The 15,703-nt window shown below is 47.4% G+C and overlaps 3 protein-coding genes across 8 annotated transcripts in view; 2 read left to right on the forward strand and 1 right to left on the reverse strand.

The window, feature by feature from the left end:
* The first annotated feature begins 222 nt into the window (after nt 1-222).
* slc10a4 (solute carrier family 10 member 4) lies at nt 223-3,720 on the forward strand. The gene is made up of 3 exons (XM_068592769.1): nt 223-757; nt 1,442-1,652; nt 2,660-3,720. The coding sequence occupies exons 1-3, from the start codon at nt 276-278 to the stop codon at nt 3,203-3,205; spliced, it is 1,239 nt and encodes a 412-aa protein (XP_068448870.1). The 5' UTR covers nt 223-275; the 3' UTR covers nt 3,206-3,720.
* Nucleotides 3,721-3,953: 233 nt separating this feature from the next.
* zar1 (zygote arrest 1) lies at nt 3,954-5,473 on the forward strand. Its single transcript, XM_068592754.1, has 4 exons — nt 3,954-4,658; nt 4,958-5,050; nt 5,134-5,208; nt 5,330-5,473. Exons 1-4 carry the CDS (start codon nt 3,954-3,956, stop codon nt 5,471-5,473), a joined length of 1,017 nt encoding a protein of 338 aa, XP_068448855.1.
* An 851-nt stretch (nt 5,474-6,324) lies between these two features.
* Nucleotides 6,325-15,703, reverse strand: part of fryl (furry homolog, like) — a 46,481-nt gene continuing 37,102 nt past the window's right edge. For 4 of the 6 annotated variants that reach the window (XM_068592709.1, XM_068592705.1, XM_068592706.1 and 1 more), the window contains 8 exons: nt 15,388-15,595; nt 13,862-14,011; nt 13,610-13,708; nt 12,256-12,324; nt 10,963-10,980; nt 9,635-9,745; nt 8,615-8,808; nt 6,325-7,891 (listed from right to left, as the gene is read on the reverse strand). In XM_068592709.1, the coding sequence (XP_068448810.1) occupies nt 7,654-7,891; nt 8,615-8,808; nt 9,635-9,745; nt 10,963-10,980; nt 12,256-12,324; nt 13,610-13,708; nt 13,862-14,011; nt 15,388-15,595 (1,087 nt within the window). In that variant the 3' untranslated portion in view covers nt 6,325-7,653. The remainder of the gene's footprint in view (nt 7,892-8,614; nt 8,809-9,634; nt 9,746-10,962; nt 10,981-12,255; nt 12,325-13,609; nt 13,709-13,861; nt 14,012-15,387; nt 15,596-15,703) is intronic. The other 2 variants (XM_068592708.1, XM_068592707.1) reach the window with 1 other exon arrangement.

The following is a 15,703-nucleotide window of genomic DNA, read 5'->3' on the forward strand; positions in this document are numbered from 1 at the left end:
TCTCTCTCTCTCTCTCTCTCTCTCTCTCTCTCTCTCTCTCTCTCTCTCTCTCTCTCTCTCTCTCTCTCTCTCTCTCTCTCTCTCTCTCTCTCTCTCTCTCACTCCCTCACTCTCTCTCGGAGCCAATCCGCGGCACCAGTCTTCCTCTTGGTCTCTTTAAGACCATCCTCGCCGTCATGGGACCAGCGCGTCCTCGGCCCAGTGAGCGCTGCGTGTCGGTGCCAGTGCGCCTTTAGGGATCATTACGCACGCGCCTCTCCTCTCCTGTCTGCGCCATGGAGAACTCCAGCCTGCTGGGCGGCTTCACGGACTTCCTCTCGGGCTCTTTGGATCATGTCGCGGCTCCTCCAGAGGACGCTGCCGGGCTGGTGGCCCTCTTCCTCCCGGGCAGCGCGTCCGCAGGAGCCGGGTTCATGGCCGCGCCGCCGGACCCCGCTCACCTGGTGCCCGCCTTCTGGGACTCCCCGCTCAGCCACGGCATCAACGTGTTCGTGGGTCTGGTGCTGTGCTTCACCATGCTGGGGCTCGGCTGCACGGTGGACATCAGCCAGCTCGGGGAGCACGTGCGCAGGCCCGTCGGGGTGCTGCTGGCGCTGGTGTGCCAGTTCGTCATCATGCCGCTGGTGGCCTTCCTGCTGGCGCTGGCCTTCTCCCTGGACGACGTGGCGGCCATGGCGGTGCTGCTCTGCGGCTGCTGCCCGGGAGGGAACCTCTCCAACATCATGTGCCTGCTGGTGAACGGGGAGATGAATCTCAGGTAGATATATGATATATATAAATATATATCTTATATACTGAGATCATCTCCACGGAGTCATGAAGTGGAACTACAAAGATACAAGTTGATCTGCGTTTTGCGCGTTTTATTCAGCTCATTACGCACTGGAGTACCGGGAGGAACAGGGACTTTGGTGCAACTTTACGCATTTATTTTGTCAATTTTTAGAGGTTTATTGAGTCCATGTGACATTTCTAAGACTCATACAACGTTTTTCTTCATGATCCTGTTACACATTACGCAGTAATGATGATGATTTGGAAAAATATTGTGCGTAATACGCACAATATTTTTCCCAAATCATTTTTCCCACTTCAACAGATTATACATTCTCAAAAAAGGTCAAAAGGTATAATGAGGTTTAGGAGACTCTCCACTGCGACATTTTTGACATTTAAGATGTTCAAGGTGATCCGCGTTGCGCGTTTTATTCAGCTCATTACGCACTGGAGCACCGGGAGGAACGGGGACTTTTGGCGCAACTTTACGCACGACTTCACGCTGCTCATGACTCAATGAGTGCGTTATGAAACTCACACCTGATCCCACACGGACTGGTTCCGTGTTTTTAAACTGGTGTGTGTGTGTGTGTGTGTGTGTGTGTGTGTGTGTGTGTGTGTGTGTGTGTGTGTGTGTGTGTGCGTGTGTGTGTGCGCTCCCCAGCATCGTCATGACCATCTCCTCCACCCTGCTGGCGCTCGTGCTGATGCCGCTGTGCCTGTGGATCTACAGCCGGGCCTGGATCAACACCCCGGTGGTGGACCTCATGCCCTTCGGGGCCATCATCCTGACCCTGTGCAGCACCCTCATCCCCATCGGGCTCGGGGTGCTGCTCAGGTACCGGTACACGCGCGCGGCCGACGTGGTTTTAAAGGTGAAGAGAAGTTTGATCACAGAGGTTCATGTGGACCCAGTGAGCTGCCGGGCGCCGTTACCCAGAAGCGCACTGCGTAATTTACCCGGTTACTAAGTAGAGGGGGATGCGGTGACGTCAGAGGCGCTGACCGGAAGAGCTCCGCCCCTCTCATTTGATAAAAGCCACACATGAGATGAGGTTGGGCCGCGGCCACCGTGTTACAGCAGCCAGTGACGTCAGCAGCAGGAGGCCTTCATGCACTCATCCATGTTTAAAACAACATAAATAATAACATCATAACACAGCATGTGCAATAAGAGTTAATGCAGAAGATAAACAGGAACATACAATCCAGACCGGCTGACCGCTGGAGGAACTACAAGACAGCATAACAACATAATTGGACAAAGTAACATAATCATAAATCATAAATGTCCATTGGCAGCCAGCCATCCCATAATTCCACCGCCGCCGAGCGTCACTGTCAGGCGGCTCCTCCTCTTCTCCTCCAGATGATCTTTGTCTCATCGGACCAGAGGATGCTGCTCTTATGTAGCCGCTACATGTAGCCGCTACATGTAGCGAATAGTCCAGAGTTCTCTAAGAGGAGACTATTCATACAGATTGAGCAGCTGGAGATATGATATTGTATTAGCTTTATTGGATATGTATAATATCCCCTGGTCCTGGAGCAGTGCACCCTGGGAGATGTAGTCTGCAGCGTGGGTTATGACTGTCCGTGATATGAAGCCATATATACAAAGTAATATAGAGAATAGAAAGAGAGGATAGAATCATGTGTGTATTATAGGATGTAATGTTAAATACATTAAAAGTATTTCATGAAAACTATGTTGATAAAATAATCAAAGTATAGTAGGTTAAAAATGTATAGTGTGTAATATGTATAGTGTGTATACTGTGTACAGTGTGTACAGTGTGTATAGTGTGTATAGTGTGTAAAGTACGACATAACAAGCAGTAGTAGTATAAAATGTCTGACCCGGTCTGGACCTGGTCTCCAGGTCTCCTTGTGGTCCCTGCTGGTCACGCTGGTGCTGCTGTTCATCCTGACGGGCGCCATGTTGGGCCCGGAGCTGCTGTCCACCATCCCGCCCTCCGTGTACGTGGTGGCGGTGCTGATGCCGCTGTGCGGCTACGCGGCGGGCTACGGCCTGGCGGCGCTGTTCGACCTGCCGCCCAGCAGCCGGCGCTCCGTTTCCCTGGAGACGGGCTGCCAGAACGTGCAGCTGTGCACCGCCATCCTGAAGCTGGCCTTCCCGCCGCAGCTCATGGGCGGCATGTACATGTTCCCGCTGCTGTACGCGCTGTTCCAGGCCGCCGAGGCCGGCGTCTTCATCCTGGCGTACCGGCTGTACCGGAAGGAGGTGCTGCACAAGCCGGACGCCGCCGCCGGCTTCGGTGGCGGCGGCGGCGAGGACTCGGGCATCACGTACCAGCGCTTCCAGGACGACGACGCCGACGTGGACTCGACGTACGGCGCCGTGACGGTGAGCGACCCGAACTCCGTCACGCTGGACCCCTGCCCCCCCGACCCCACGCCGGTCTGAGCGGAGACGACGGGACGTCCCGGATGATCAGCGCCGACCCGACAGCTGGAGGGAAGGTCACGAAGAGGTGACGTCACGAAGAGGTGATGTCATGAAGAGGTGATGTCATCGAGCGTCATCGCATCCTGTGTGACGACATAAATCACGGTTAGTGTTTTGAAGCGGCGCCGGGCGAGACGTCCCGGACGCTCGATGGACTGACGACTCATCGACGAGTCGGTTTGATGGAAACTTCTCAAAGAATCTCTTGAAATCTGGAGGCTGTGAAAATGTTCTTTACATTCGCTGGGGAAAAGTTATTAAGCATGAAAAACAGCATTAAAAAAAAAGCGGCTAAATGTCTGAAAGAAGTTTTCATTCACGTGATGAATATGAGTCGACTCATCGATGATGTAAACTAGTTCATTCATTTGTGGACGTTATGGAGCATGAAACGCTTTTTAAACCCTTAAATCTCAGCATCAGGTTTCAGTTAAACATGTACAATATGTGTATATTAAATATTATAAACTACGTATCGAATAAAGACAGAAAAGTGACAAACTTGTATTCCTTCTTGATGTGTCTCTTCTTCTTCTTCTTCTTCTTCTTCTTCTTCTTCTTCTTCGCCAAATAAACAGTTTCACAACTTATTACACACGCACACACACACGCACACACACACACCTGACTCTAATTGGCCTAATGGCACCGTCCTCTTCAATCTACTTAACCGGAAGCAGCTGCTCCTCGCCTCGGTTGAACCAACATGGCGACGTACGGTGACGAGCCGGTCGACGGTTACTTCTTCTCCTCGTGCGCGCCCTACGGGGGCCGCTACCCGCGCGCCAAGGCCGCGGGCGGCTGGCGGTGCAAGAGCTACCTGTCCCACTGCGGCGACGCGGCGGACGCCTTCAACAACCACCAGCGCGCGCAGCTCAAGTCCATCCTGTCGCAGATTAACCCCAAACTGACCCCGAGGCTCCGCAAGGCCAACACCAAGGACGTGGCGGTGCAGGTCAACCCGCGCTGCGACGCCGCGGTGCAGTGCGGCCTCGGCCCGCGGACCCTGCTGGCCTGGAAGCGGGACTCCGGCCGCAGGAGGCGGCAGGAGGCCGCCGCCGCTCCCGCCGCGTCGCACGGGAGCGGCGGCAGCGGCAGCCCCAAGACGCCGGGCGGCGGCGTGCGGTACCCGCGGACCCTCGCGGTGTATTCACCCATCGCCTACAGGAGCGTCACCTCCTTCCTGGTGGACGAAAACAACAACAACAACAACCCCAACATCAAAGAGGCCTCGTGCGGGGCCGCGCCGCCCGCTGACCCGCCGGACTCCGCGGGCACGCGCGCCGCGAAGAAGACCGAGAAGCTCGCGGAGCCTCGCGGCGGAACCGGAACCAGCAAGCAGCGCGAGAGCGACGAGCTGCTGCTGCGCGCGGCCGAGGGGTCAAAGGGCAAGGCGCGCGTGCGCTTCCAGGTGAGTTCCATCACGTGACTATGAGGAAAGTGAACAATCTACTTAATATAATCTAAAGAGTTTAAATGCCCAAATAAATACAACTATACACTATAAAATTATCTTAATTTGAGTCATTTAAAGACTTTCGGGCTCAAAGTTCAGCGTGAGTTTAACTTCAGTTTTAAATATTTTTACCGTGCAAAATGTCTTAAATGATGTCGTTGTGTGTAAAAGATGTCGTTGTGTGTAAAAGATGTCGTTGTGTGTAAAAGATGTTGTGTGTAAAAGATGTGTAACGTTTCCTCTCGGTCTCTCAGTTTCTGGAGCAGAAGTACGGATATTATCACTGCAGAGAATGCAACCTGCGCTGGGAGAGCGCCTACGTGTGGTGCGTTCAGGGCACCAACAAGGTGAGCTGCACTCATGACACAAACACACAAACGGCTCATGTCGTCTAACACAAACGTGTCATGACAACTTTGTTGTGTTTCAGGTTTACTTCAAACAGTTTTGTAGAAAATGCCAAAAGGACTTCAACCCGTACCGCGTGGAGGACATCACATGTCACGTAAGCTCCTCCCCCTCTGTGACCCCGCCCCTTTATGTGACCTCGCCCTCTTTTGTGCCACAACTAAACCAGCATCTTCATTCCTTCCTTCCTTTCCTTCCCTCCTTCCTCCTCCCTTCAGACCTGCAACAAAGCTCGCTGCTCGTGCTCGGTGACTCAGCGGCACGTCGACCCGAAGCGGCCGCACCGACAGGATCTCTGCGGCCGCTGCAAAGGCAAGCGCCTGTCCTGCGAGAGCACCTTCAGCTTCAAGTACATCATCTAGGAGTACAAGTACATCATCTAGGAGAGCTTCACGTACAAGTACATCATCTAGGAGTAGAAGTACATCATCTAGGAGTAGAAGTACATCATCTCGGAGAGCAGCGTCTCCTCTCCAGCTCGACTCTACAAGACAAACTCTTTTTGCAACAAATGAAAACAAAAGTGATGTTCAATAACTTTATTTGGTGCCTGTTTTGTGTTGATGAAATTAAACGCCACACATTTGTTTTGCTATGTAATAAATGGCTTCCTGCAACTCTACTGACGCTTTCTTTCTAGAAGGAACTGAGACGCTAATATTAACACTTAAAGGGACATTAAAGTCAACGGGTTCCTGGAGATTAAACATCTCGAGGCAGAAAGTCTGTTGCTCCTCTGAGCCGTGGCGGTTTTAGGCTTTTCAAACATGCACTCAAGTTGTGTTTTACGCTGAAATATATATATATATAATACCTTATGTTGGAAAAATACACATTTAAAGGCGCTGTGTCCAATGATCAGAGGCACGTCTCAAACATGTAGAACTTACAATGTTGACTGAATTGTTTACCTTTATATTGTTAGAACTGTGCAAAATAAGCTTTTTGTTTAGAATAACTTCTGTGCATAGAAAAGTAAACATCTGGAACAGAAGGTCAAAAGGTCATCTTGGCTTTCTAGCTCTGGGCTGTGACTCAAAGGAAAGTACACCACTAACTGGAGGTGCTTCAGCTGTATGAGAGCCTTTTATTTTGAAGGGCTGGTTGGGGCTACAGGAAGGAGACTTGTGTCCTGGTGTTGCATCTACAATATTTTGGGGCTCGATCCCAACACCTTCAGTCAAGAAAATGAATCACTTCTTGAAGGCAAAGCTCAAACTGTATTAGTTTTTTATTCATCCAGAGAGAAGGCTGGTATGTGAGTGAAGGAAACAAAAACAAACTGGTTTAATGCACCTCTACATTAAAACACCTTCCAGGTAAATAATATATTCATTAAATAATTAAGAACAGCATTCAAAATGTACCAGACAAGCAGGAAGAAATCAAGCTGAGGAATGAGTACAGTGACGTGTGGATGTGCCATGATGACGAGCTCCAGGAAGCCGATCATTTAAAGTTCTGCGATCACGAGTCGGCAAAAAGAACGAATGGAGACGTGACGGTGGAGCGGCGCTCTGCAACAGGATGAACGCTCTGTCCTCTTCACGAGCGTCACAGTGGAGGAGGAGGAGGAGGAGGAGGAATGCATACGATCCAGACGAAGCTTTCCGTCTGCGAAATAAAACATGGCGGCCTTTTGGGGCGTTCGGAGGAGGAAGGCGGATCATCAGAGTCTTCTTCATCCAGACAGGAAACAGTGCATCACACAAAGAACAAGAGGGAAATACTGGTTTTACACTATACATGTTCTAAAATATATACAGAGTAAAATAAGTTATGTTTCCAGAAGGACTTGTCGCCATATATGCATGTGTGTGTGTGTCTCTCACACACACTCTAAAGGCAGCTACTTATTTGGTTAAAGAGTGAGTTTGTTTGTCGACGCTCTGAAAGCAGAAACAGATATATATTTATATTTATATATATATATATATATCTCTCTTTGTACACTCCCTGAAGGCAAGACGTCTCCCACAGGGCTACACGTTAAATATCCTAACAGGTTACAACCTAGGATTGTTAGCTCTAATAAAAAATACATTTCTCCAAAAAAATATTCTTGCAGTGCTTCTTTTTTTCTGTTTTTTTTTTTTTTTATCGGTTTCAAAGCATGCTTTAAAAAAAAAAAAAAAGTTCAATTAAAGACATTTTCTCCTGCGTTTGGCTGCGGTCGACATGCTCCGGCACCCCGAGGATCCAGCAGCGACAAAAAAATAAAAAAATAAAAGTCCTCGTCCCGCTGTGTCCTCTCTTTCTTTCCCAGGTGGAAAAACAAAAAACCAACACGCGACTTATTGCAACTGAATTTTGCACGTTTGGCTCATCGTGGGAAAAGACGTTAGCTCGTTAGCTTGAAGCATTCATACACGTAGTAATAATAATATATATTAAGAGTCACAGTTGTTCCCACTCATCCGTTAGCCCTTTGGAGGTGGAGCCCCTCGCCGCCGACCCGCTCCCCCTACAGCTGAGGCGAGGTCCGTGTAGAGCCGGGGGCGCGATGCTGGTCCAGAACCGGTACCGGTAGCGGCGGCGGCGCTCACAGCCCGGTGCTGAGCATGGTGCTGGTTCTGCAGCCCTGCGCGCGGCTCAGCGCCTCTCGGATCTGCAGGTTGAGCTCGGTGAGGCGGGCGCTGGCCGCCGCCGGGTCGCGGCTCGGCCCGACCACGGCCAGGCAGCCGGTCCGGCCCAGCGTCTGGTGCCGGAAGTAGATGTGCAGCAGCGTCTGCACCGCGTCGTCCGCCGCGCCGCCGAAGATGTCGTCGGGCCACAGAGACCTGCAGAGGGGGATTGTGGGTAAAGTTACTGAGCCGGGTCAAAGGGTTGTGTACTCGTGTTGTATAAACACACTACTTACTATTGTGTAGTATAAACACACTACTTACTATTGTGTAGTATAAACACACTACTTACTATTGTGTAGTATAAACACACTATTTACTATTGTGTAGTATAAACATACTATTTACACGTCCGGGGATTTTATAAATAAAAAAATAATTAAATAAATAAATAAAACTAAATAAAATTAAAATTAAGCAAGTTACAATTTTATTAATACAATTAATTGTATTAATTACGGTTTCTTTAAAGAAAATTAAAGAAACAATTTAATTAAGAAAATAAAATAGTTTCTTTAATTTGATTTAATGTTGTACTATTTATAAAATAAAATGTATAACATTTATAAAATAAATAAAATGTACAAAAAAAAGAAAAATATAAATAAAAAAGAGAATGATTAACAAGAAAAACAAATAAAACAAATGTTCATAATTAAAAAACTGAATATATAAAAACACAAATTAATATAAAATAAAAAGAATGAATAAAACACATTTAAAAAAATAATAAAATATAGAAGTAAATAATACAATATGAGTGAAAGTTGGTAGTGGTTGCACGAGTACATAATAAATAAATAAACTAGTCTCTAAATGATTTAAATCAGTCACTTGACAGATCTCTCCTCGTGAAATGGAAGTGTTCAGGTGACTCACCTGAACACTTTGACCTGTGTGAGAGCAGCGCTGTAGTCTCTCCCTCTCAGCGTCTCCAGCAGCGACTGGATGGCGGTCTCGGTGTCGGTCGGGTTGCAGTCCGACATGAGCGCGTCCTCCGGGCCGTCGCCGCCCGACTCCGCCTCCTTCAGGCGGCTCTCCAGCACCGACAGCTCCTCCGACATGTTGGTCACCTGAGAGACGGCACGGAGACGCTTTCAATACATGAACCTGCTGATTACTCACTGGGGCGCCGACCCGCCGACCCGCCGCTCAGTTAGAAGTCACTTCAGTTCATTCGGTACAAATCAAATCAAAGCTCCAGCGACCGTCTTAAAGGGACAGCGACGTTCTACGAGGCTACGACAGGAAGTAGAGAGTTCTACTGCAGGAGACGGAGAACCGGCTCCTGAGAGCTTAAATCAGTGTTTTAGTGAATGGAGTCTGGTGTGAGAGCAGAGAGAACAGAGAGAACAGAGAGAACAGAGAGAACAAAGAGAACAGAGAGAACGAAGAGAACAGAGAGAACAGAGAGAGCAGAGAGAACAGAGAGAGCAGAGAGAACAGAGAGAACAGAGAGAACAGAGAGAACAGAGAGAACAGAGAGAACAAAGAGAACAAAGAGAACAAAGAGAACAGAGAGAACGAAGAGAACAGAGAGAACAGAGAGAACAGAGAGAACAGAGAGAGCAGAGAGAACAGAGAGAACGAAGAGAACAGCTTCAGGTCAGTCAGAGGTGGACATGTTCTACATGTAGAGATCACTTAAACTGGAGAACATTCTGACGAAGCATTTTACGATCTTTTCCTGAATCTAACTAACAATTTTACGATCTTTTCCTGAAGCTAACTAATTATTTTACGATCTTTTCCTGAATCTAACTATTTTACGATCTTTCCTGATCCTAACTAAGCACATTACGATCTTTTTGGACTTCCTGAGGCCAACAGGTGAATCTCGGGCTTGAACGAGCGGGACGTGTTCGTGCGGATGTGGTGCATTGTGGGTGGTGGTCTCACCTCGGCCTCCCTCTTGATGGTGTCCACCCTGCTGATGAGCTTGCAGTAGGCCTGGAACAGCAGCAGCAGCTGGAAGTGCAGCTTGTAGAGCCGGCGACACAACTCCAGCTCCTGCAGGCGAGACACAGCGGAGTCACGAGGACGAAGCCACGACGGCTACAAGTACAATCACTGAGATGAAGTGAGATTAGACGTCCTGAGGGGTTAGAGATGAAAGGGTTAACGGGGCCGAGAGCAGAGACTCTAGAGTTAGTCACGAGGCCTCGATCGGACCCGGAGGAGAGGCCACGGATCTGAACCGGCGTGGGACTGGAACCAAACACATGCAACACGGAAAGTAACTCCATCCCGACGACGATGACTACGGTTACGTAGAAAAACATGAATATATAGAGATTTAAATTAATATTCTATATGATGACATATGTTTGCATGCAGCCGTCTGTACGAGTCGCGTGAAACCTTTGAGTCACGTTAAAGTTACCGCAAGGAACTTGGCTCTGGCGCCCTCTGTGGACGGGAGTGGTAGTGCCTCTGAGCACCAGGGTCCCTTTAGAAAACCTCTAATTTAACTGCAGCAGGGTCTAGAAGACCAGGACTACACTGAGACTATAGAAGACCAGGACTACACTGAGACTAGAGAGGACCAGGACTACACTGAGACTAGAGAGGACCAGGACTACACTGAGACTAGAGAGGACCAGGACTACACTGAGACTATAGAGGACCAGGACTACACTGAGACTATAGAGGACCAGGACTACACTGAGACTAGAGAGGACCAGGACTACACTGAGACTATAGAGGACCAGGACTACACTGGGACTAGAGAGGACCAGGACTACACTGAGACTACAGAGGACCAGGACTACACTGAGACTACAGAGGACCAGGACTACACTGAGACTACAGAGGACCAGGACTACACTGAGACTACAGAGGACCAGGACTACACTGAGACTACAGAGGACCAGGTAAAAGTTCCTCACAGTAACTTTAACCTGAAATCACCAGGAACTCTAATAGTTCTTCATCTTCATCTTCATCAGGTGACTATTGATCAATATTAAATTATTGATTATCAAGCAACAGAAGGAAAAAAGCACATGTTGCTGTAAAGGAGACCAGTGAGCTGTGACTGGGAGGACGGGACGAGATGGGTTACATGAGAGTGTGTGTGTGTGTGTGTGTGTGTGTGTGTGTGTGTGTGTGTGTGTGTGTGTGTACAGAGACAGATGAGGTGGTCAGTGTGTTTTGTCCAGATGTCATGATTATTATTATTATTATTAATATTATTATTCAGAGTCTATAATATGAGAACCACTTACTGCTAGATTTTCCATTTGCTAAGCAAGAAGGAGAGCAGGTCACACACACAAAACACACACATACACACACACAAAAACAACAACAAACAAAACAGAAGGAGAGAAAGATCAAGAATTAGTGCGCTTCCACATGGCAGCTGAGACACAGTGAGGCAGAGGAGGAGCTTCATCATCTTCACCTGTACAGGTGAGAGCTTCAGCTGCACGGGGACGACCTTTATTTTGAAGGGCTGGATGGGCGTGTGTGAGGGGGGCGGGGCTACAGGAAGGAGGGCGTGGCTATTATGACTGAATCAGTTTAATATAAAACCACGGAAGGCAAATATTATACGGTAAAAAAGGGAAATAATTTTATTGGGCTTAATTTCTGCCCAAAATAAATTATAGATATAAAAATAGGTAAATACTATCTAACAATAGTACTAAAAGATATTAGTGTGATTTGTTTTAGCAGTAAACTGAAAGCAAATTGCTTGTTAAATAAATAAAACATATTTATTTTAATTTAAATGTACCGTTAATTCTTCTTAATCGTGTAAAAAAAGGGTTTTAGAAAATGTATGAAGCTCTCCTTCTACTCTTTGGGGACGTGTTTGATTGACAGCTGCTTGCAGGCTGAGCCCGGGGAAGGGAACAAGGGAACAAGGGAACGAGGACTCAGACCTTCATGTGACGAGCAGACAGCGTTGTTAGTGATGAACAGAAACAAGGAACCACGGCAGCGTCTAACGTACTGAGGCCACATGCAGTGAGTTCACATGCTGTTTAATGAGCAGCCTCGGAGCAGCTAACCGGCTAACTAGCAGCTAACCGGCTAACTAGCAGCTAACTGGTAAACTGGCAGCTAACTGGTAAACTGGCAGCTAACTGGTAAACTGGCAGCTAACCGGCTAACTAGCAGCTAACTGACTAAGTAGCAGCGAACTTGCAGCTAACTGGCTCAGTAGCAGCTAACTGGCTAACTAGCCTACAAAGTGGTGCAATTTTAACTCGCTGAATGTTGTTTTTTTGTCTGTTCAACAAACAGGACAAGAGCTGTTGTTGTTGAGTTGGATAAGAAGACTAGCATGGATAGCTGGCTAGTGTGTTTTATGCAAACAGGGTTTCAAATGAAGCCATGTGATTGGCCGAACGGCAACAAGTTCTCCATCTATGTGGAAGAAGCGACCATTTTGTTTTTGAACATCCGTTTTTTTTAACGATGTATGGGGATTCTTGAAGCGTCTCATTGAGCCGACGCTAATTAGAAAAGTAACATTCCCCTCCACCAGACCACCAGGTGTGCGCTCCTACCTGTGCGTGCGTGTTGGGTTGTTGGCTGCCATCTTTGTCACCAAACGTCTTCCTGCAGTTCTCCAGCCACTGGACAGGGACGAGGTGAAAGAGACCACAAGAGACGAACGTTAGCAAACGCAGACGCAGAAGAAGAAGAAGAAGAAGAAGAAGAAGATCACTCAAAGAGCTTTTTCTTTTCCTTCCCTCTGCTCCGCATCAGTGTGTCTGTGTAGTAAAAGGCTCGGGCAGGAAGGAGATCTAATAAGAGGGTTGTACTTAGCGAATTAAAGAAGGCCTGTTTCCCTCCAGGGACCGGCGCCGTCTCATTCACTTAGCGCCCCGCATCCCAGAACCCTCTGCAATCTCATCTCCTCCTCCCCCTCCAGCTCCCCCATAACTGATTTAGTAGCGCCGAGTTATTTTTATCCCCCTTCAGCAGAAGGGATGCGAGCGCCGACGGCGACGCTAACGCTAACGGCGGCTAAATCTACTCCGAGACGAGCTCGTCTCAGACGGCGTCAGCTATTCGTCTCCGTCGGCCTCGGAGACATTTTCACGGACGTGTGAAGCTTGTGTACGTTGCTTTTTTATCTCTTCTACGCCATCGAAACGATGGCGTAGAAGAGATAAAAAGCAACGTACACAAGCTTCACACGTCCATCTCTCTTGAGATGAGAGACCCTCGGGGCTCCACACCTTTTCCCCTGTGTTTGAGTCGTCATAAGAACCCCAAATTAATTCCAATACTTGTGTTTATTGTATCTATTTGTTCAGAAAAGTCTTGGGAAAAAATGTATATCTGTCAAAAAAAAACATTTTATACCATATTTTGATCGTAACTATAAACATCCAGCAAGATATGAGCCAGATTCCCCCAAAAATGCCTCCTGGAGCGGTACCCAAGGTTTTCAAACGGTCTGGTTTAGGGCCTTAACAACATCCCACATGCTAATAAGACACCTTTGTGGAAAGATTAGAACCTAAAGAATCATAATCTGGAACAAACAATACAATAAAACAAAGCATTGGGGTGTTATGAAGGAGTTTCAGTCAAAAAACTGTCATTTGGTTTAAAAAAAAGGGAAAAAATACTTATTTTATGCCAAAACTGTGTCCGATTTGGGCATGCTGGGTATTGAAATATTCGTATGAAGTGGTTTTTGTGACGTCAACAGGACCAGGAAGTCCATGTACTAACAGAGGGTCTATCTCCGTTATATTACAGGTCTCTTCTCACCAGGGTTGAGATATTGCAGCAATTTAAATGACGTGAAACAACCATGTGGTTCTGGAGATAATGAATAAAACGTTGATTAATGGTCCGATAACAGTTTCCAGAACCAGAACATTGGCGGCGGATCCCAGAACTCACCGTCTCCGCCGCCTCCCTCTTGGCGTTGTAGGTGTCCAGGTGTTCCTGCAACTCCAGCACACTAAACTTCAGAGTCTCCAACAGTCCACAAGAGACCAGCTACAGACAGCAAGACAGGACACCACACACACATTAACCCCACGACACACACAGTACAGGACACACACACACACTCAGGAATAATGCACCAACATGCAGCGCTCCTTTGTGCTTTAATGTCCTGCAGACACATTGGTGTGTGTGTGGCCTCACCGTCTCGGCGTCCAGCAGCACGGTGGGGCACTGCGAGCGCGAGGTCATGACCTCCAGCGAGCTCAGGAACTGGTTGCCGACGCGCTGCAGCCGCTCGCCAAGGAAGCGCACGGAGCCGCGAGTGACGCAGCCGAACCTCGTCTGGATGCTCTGGAGAGGAACACGAGGAAGACGAGGGATTAAAGATCTGTGATGAGGGATTAAAGATCTGTGATGGGGAATTAAAGATCTGTGATGGGGAATTAAAGATCTGTGATGAGGGATTAAAGATCTGTGATGGGGGATTAAAGATCTGTGATGAGGGATTAAAGATCTGTGATGAGGATTAAAGATCTGTGATGAGGGATTAAAGATCTGTGATGGGGATTAAAGATCTGTGATGAGGGATTAAAGATCTGTGATGAGGGATTAAAGATCTGTGATGGGGAATTAAAGATCTGTGATGGGGAATTAAAGATCTGTGATGAGGGATTAAAGATCTGTGATGGGGGATTAAAGATCTGTGATGAGGGATTAAAGATCTGTGATGAGGGATTAAAGATCTGTGATGAGGGATTAAAGATCTGTGATGAGGGATTAAAGATCTGTGATGGGGAATTAAAGATCTGTGATGGGGGATTAAAGATCTGTGATGAGGGATTAAAGATCTGTGATGGGGGATTAAAGATCTGTGATGGGGGATTAAAGATCTGTGATGGGGGATTAAAGATCTGTGATGGGAGATTAAAGATCTGTGATGGGAGATTAAAGATCTGTGATGAGGGATTAAAGATCTGTGATGAGGGATTAAAGATCTGTGATGGGGGATTAAAGATCTGTGATGAGGGACTAAAGATCTGTGATGGGGGACAGGAAGGGGTCATAAGCATTGTGACCAATGGAGTGCCAGGACTTTTAACCACATTTTCATGACTTAAACCCAAATTTTCACGACTTAAAACCACATTTACACAACTTGAAAGCAAATTTTTATCACCTAAAACCAAATTTCCATAACTTTTAACCACATTTTCATGACTTAACCACCTTTTCATGACTTTTAAACACATTTTCATGCTTTTTACCCAAATCTTCATGACTTCTTAACCACATTTTCACGACTTAAAGCCAAATTGTTATAATTTAAAAACAAATTTTCAGGATTTTTAAACAAATTTTCAGGATTTTTACCATAATTTCCATGACTTAAACCCATATTTTCATGGCTTCTTACCACATTTTTACGACTTAACGCCAAATTACCGAAAACCATATTTTCATGACTTTAAACCAAATGTTCATGATCAAACATTGTGTGAAATGTGTGTGTAAACAGTAAAAAGTGATAAAATGTAGTATTTAAACTAACAATGAGGATTCAAAGCATACAGTAAACCTTCAATGACTCAAATGAATGAGAGACAATAGTTTATTAAAAGGATAAACATTCATATCGATGCCTGTATGTGTGCTGCTGATGTGTTGAGCCTCTTTCTTTAACAGCAGGTTCCTGCTGCAGCTGTCCGGAGGAGGCGGGCGGCGTTTACCTGGAACAGCCTGGAGAACACGTGGAAGGTGTAGACGGCGGAGGAGCCGTCCGAGTCCGACAGCATCTGGTTGACGTGGCAACGCCAGGCGTCCTCCTCGTCGTCGTAGGCGACGGGCTGGAACGCCGCCAGGATGGCGGAGAGGAAGGGCGACGGCGGCGGAGAGGCCCGGACCTCCGGGAAGCCGTCTGCGTCGCCTTCATCCTGACTGATGGGACGACACACACACACACACACACGGACGGTGAGCAGCCGACCTTTATGCACACACAGATATATGCACACACACACACACACACACACACACTCTCTGCTG

Source organism: Clinocottus analis, unplaced genomic scaffold (genome assembly GCF_023055335.1).
Source record: "Clinocottus analis isolate CAN_PGR_092001 unplaced genomic scaffold, fCliAna1.0.p SCAF_28, whole genome shotgun sequence".
Taxonomy (NCBI): domain Eukaryota; kingdom Metazoa; phylum Chordata; class Actinopteri; order Perciformes; family Cottidae; genus Clinocottus; species Clinocottus analis.

Bases quoted from the DNA above. Each gene is read 5' to 3' on its own strand.
- slc10a4 (XM_068592769.1), top strand. From the start codon at position 276: ATGGAGAACTCCAGCCTGCTGGGCGGCTTCACGGACTTCCTCTCGGGC. The intron at 758-1,441 runs GTAGATATATGA...TGCGCTCCCCAG, and splicing joins AACGGGGAGATGAATCTCAG to CATCGTCATGACCATCTCCT. The intron at 1,653-2,659 runs GTGAAGAGAAGT...CCTGGTCTCCAG, and splicing joins CGGCCGACGTGGTTTTAAAG to GTCTCCTTGTGGTCCCTGCT.
- zar1 (XM_068592754.1), top strand. From the start codon at position 3,954: ATGGCGACGTACGGTGACGAGCCGGTCGACGGTTACTTCTTCTCCTCG. The intron at 4,659-4,957 runs GTGAGTTCCATC...TCGGTCTCTCAG, and splicing joins AGGCGCGCGTGCGCTTCCAG to TTTCTGGAGCAGAAGTACGG. The intron at 5,051-5,133 runs GTGAGCTGCACT...GTTGTGTTTCAG, and splicing joins GCGTTCAGGGCACCAACAAG to GTTTACTTCAAACAGTTTTG.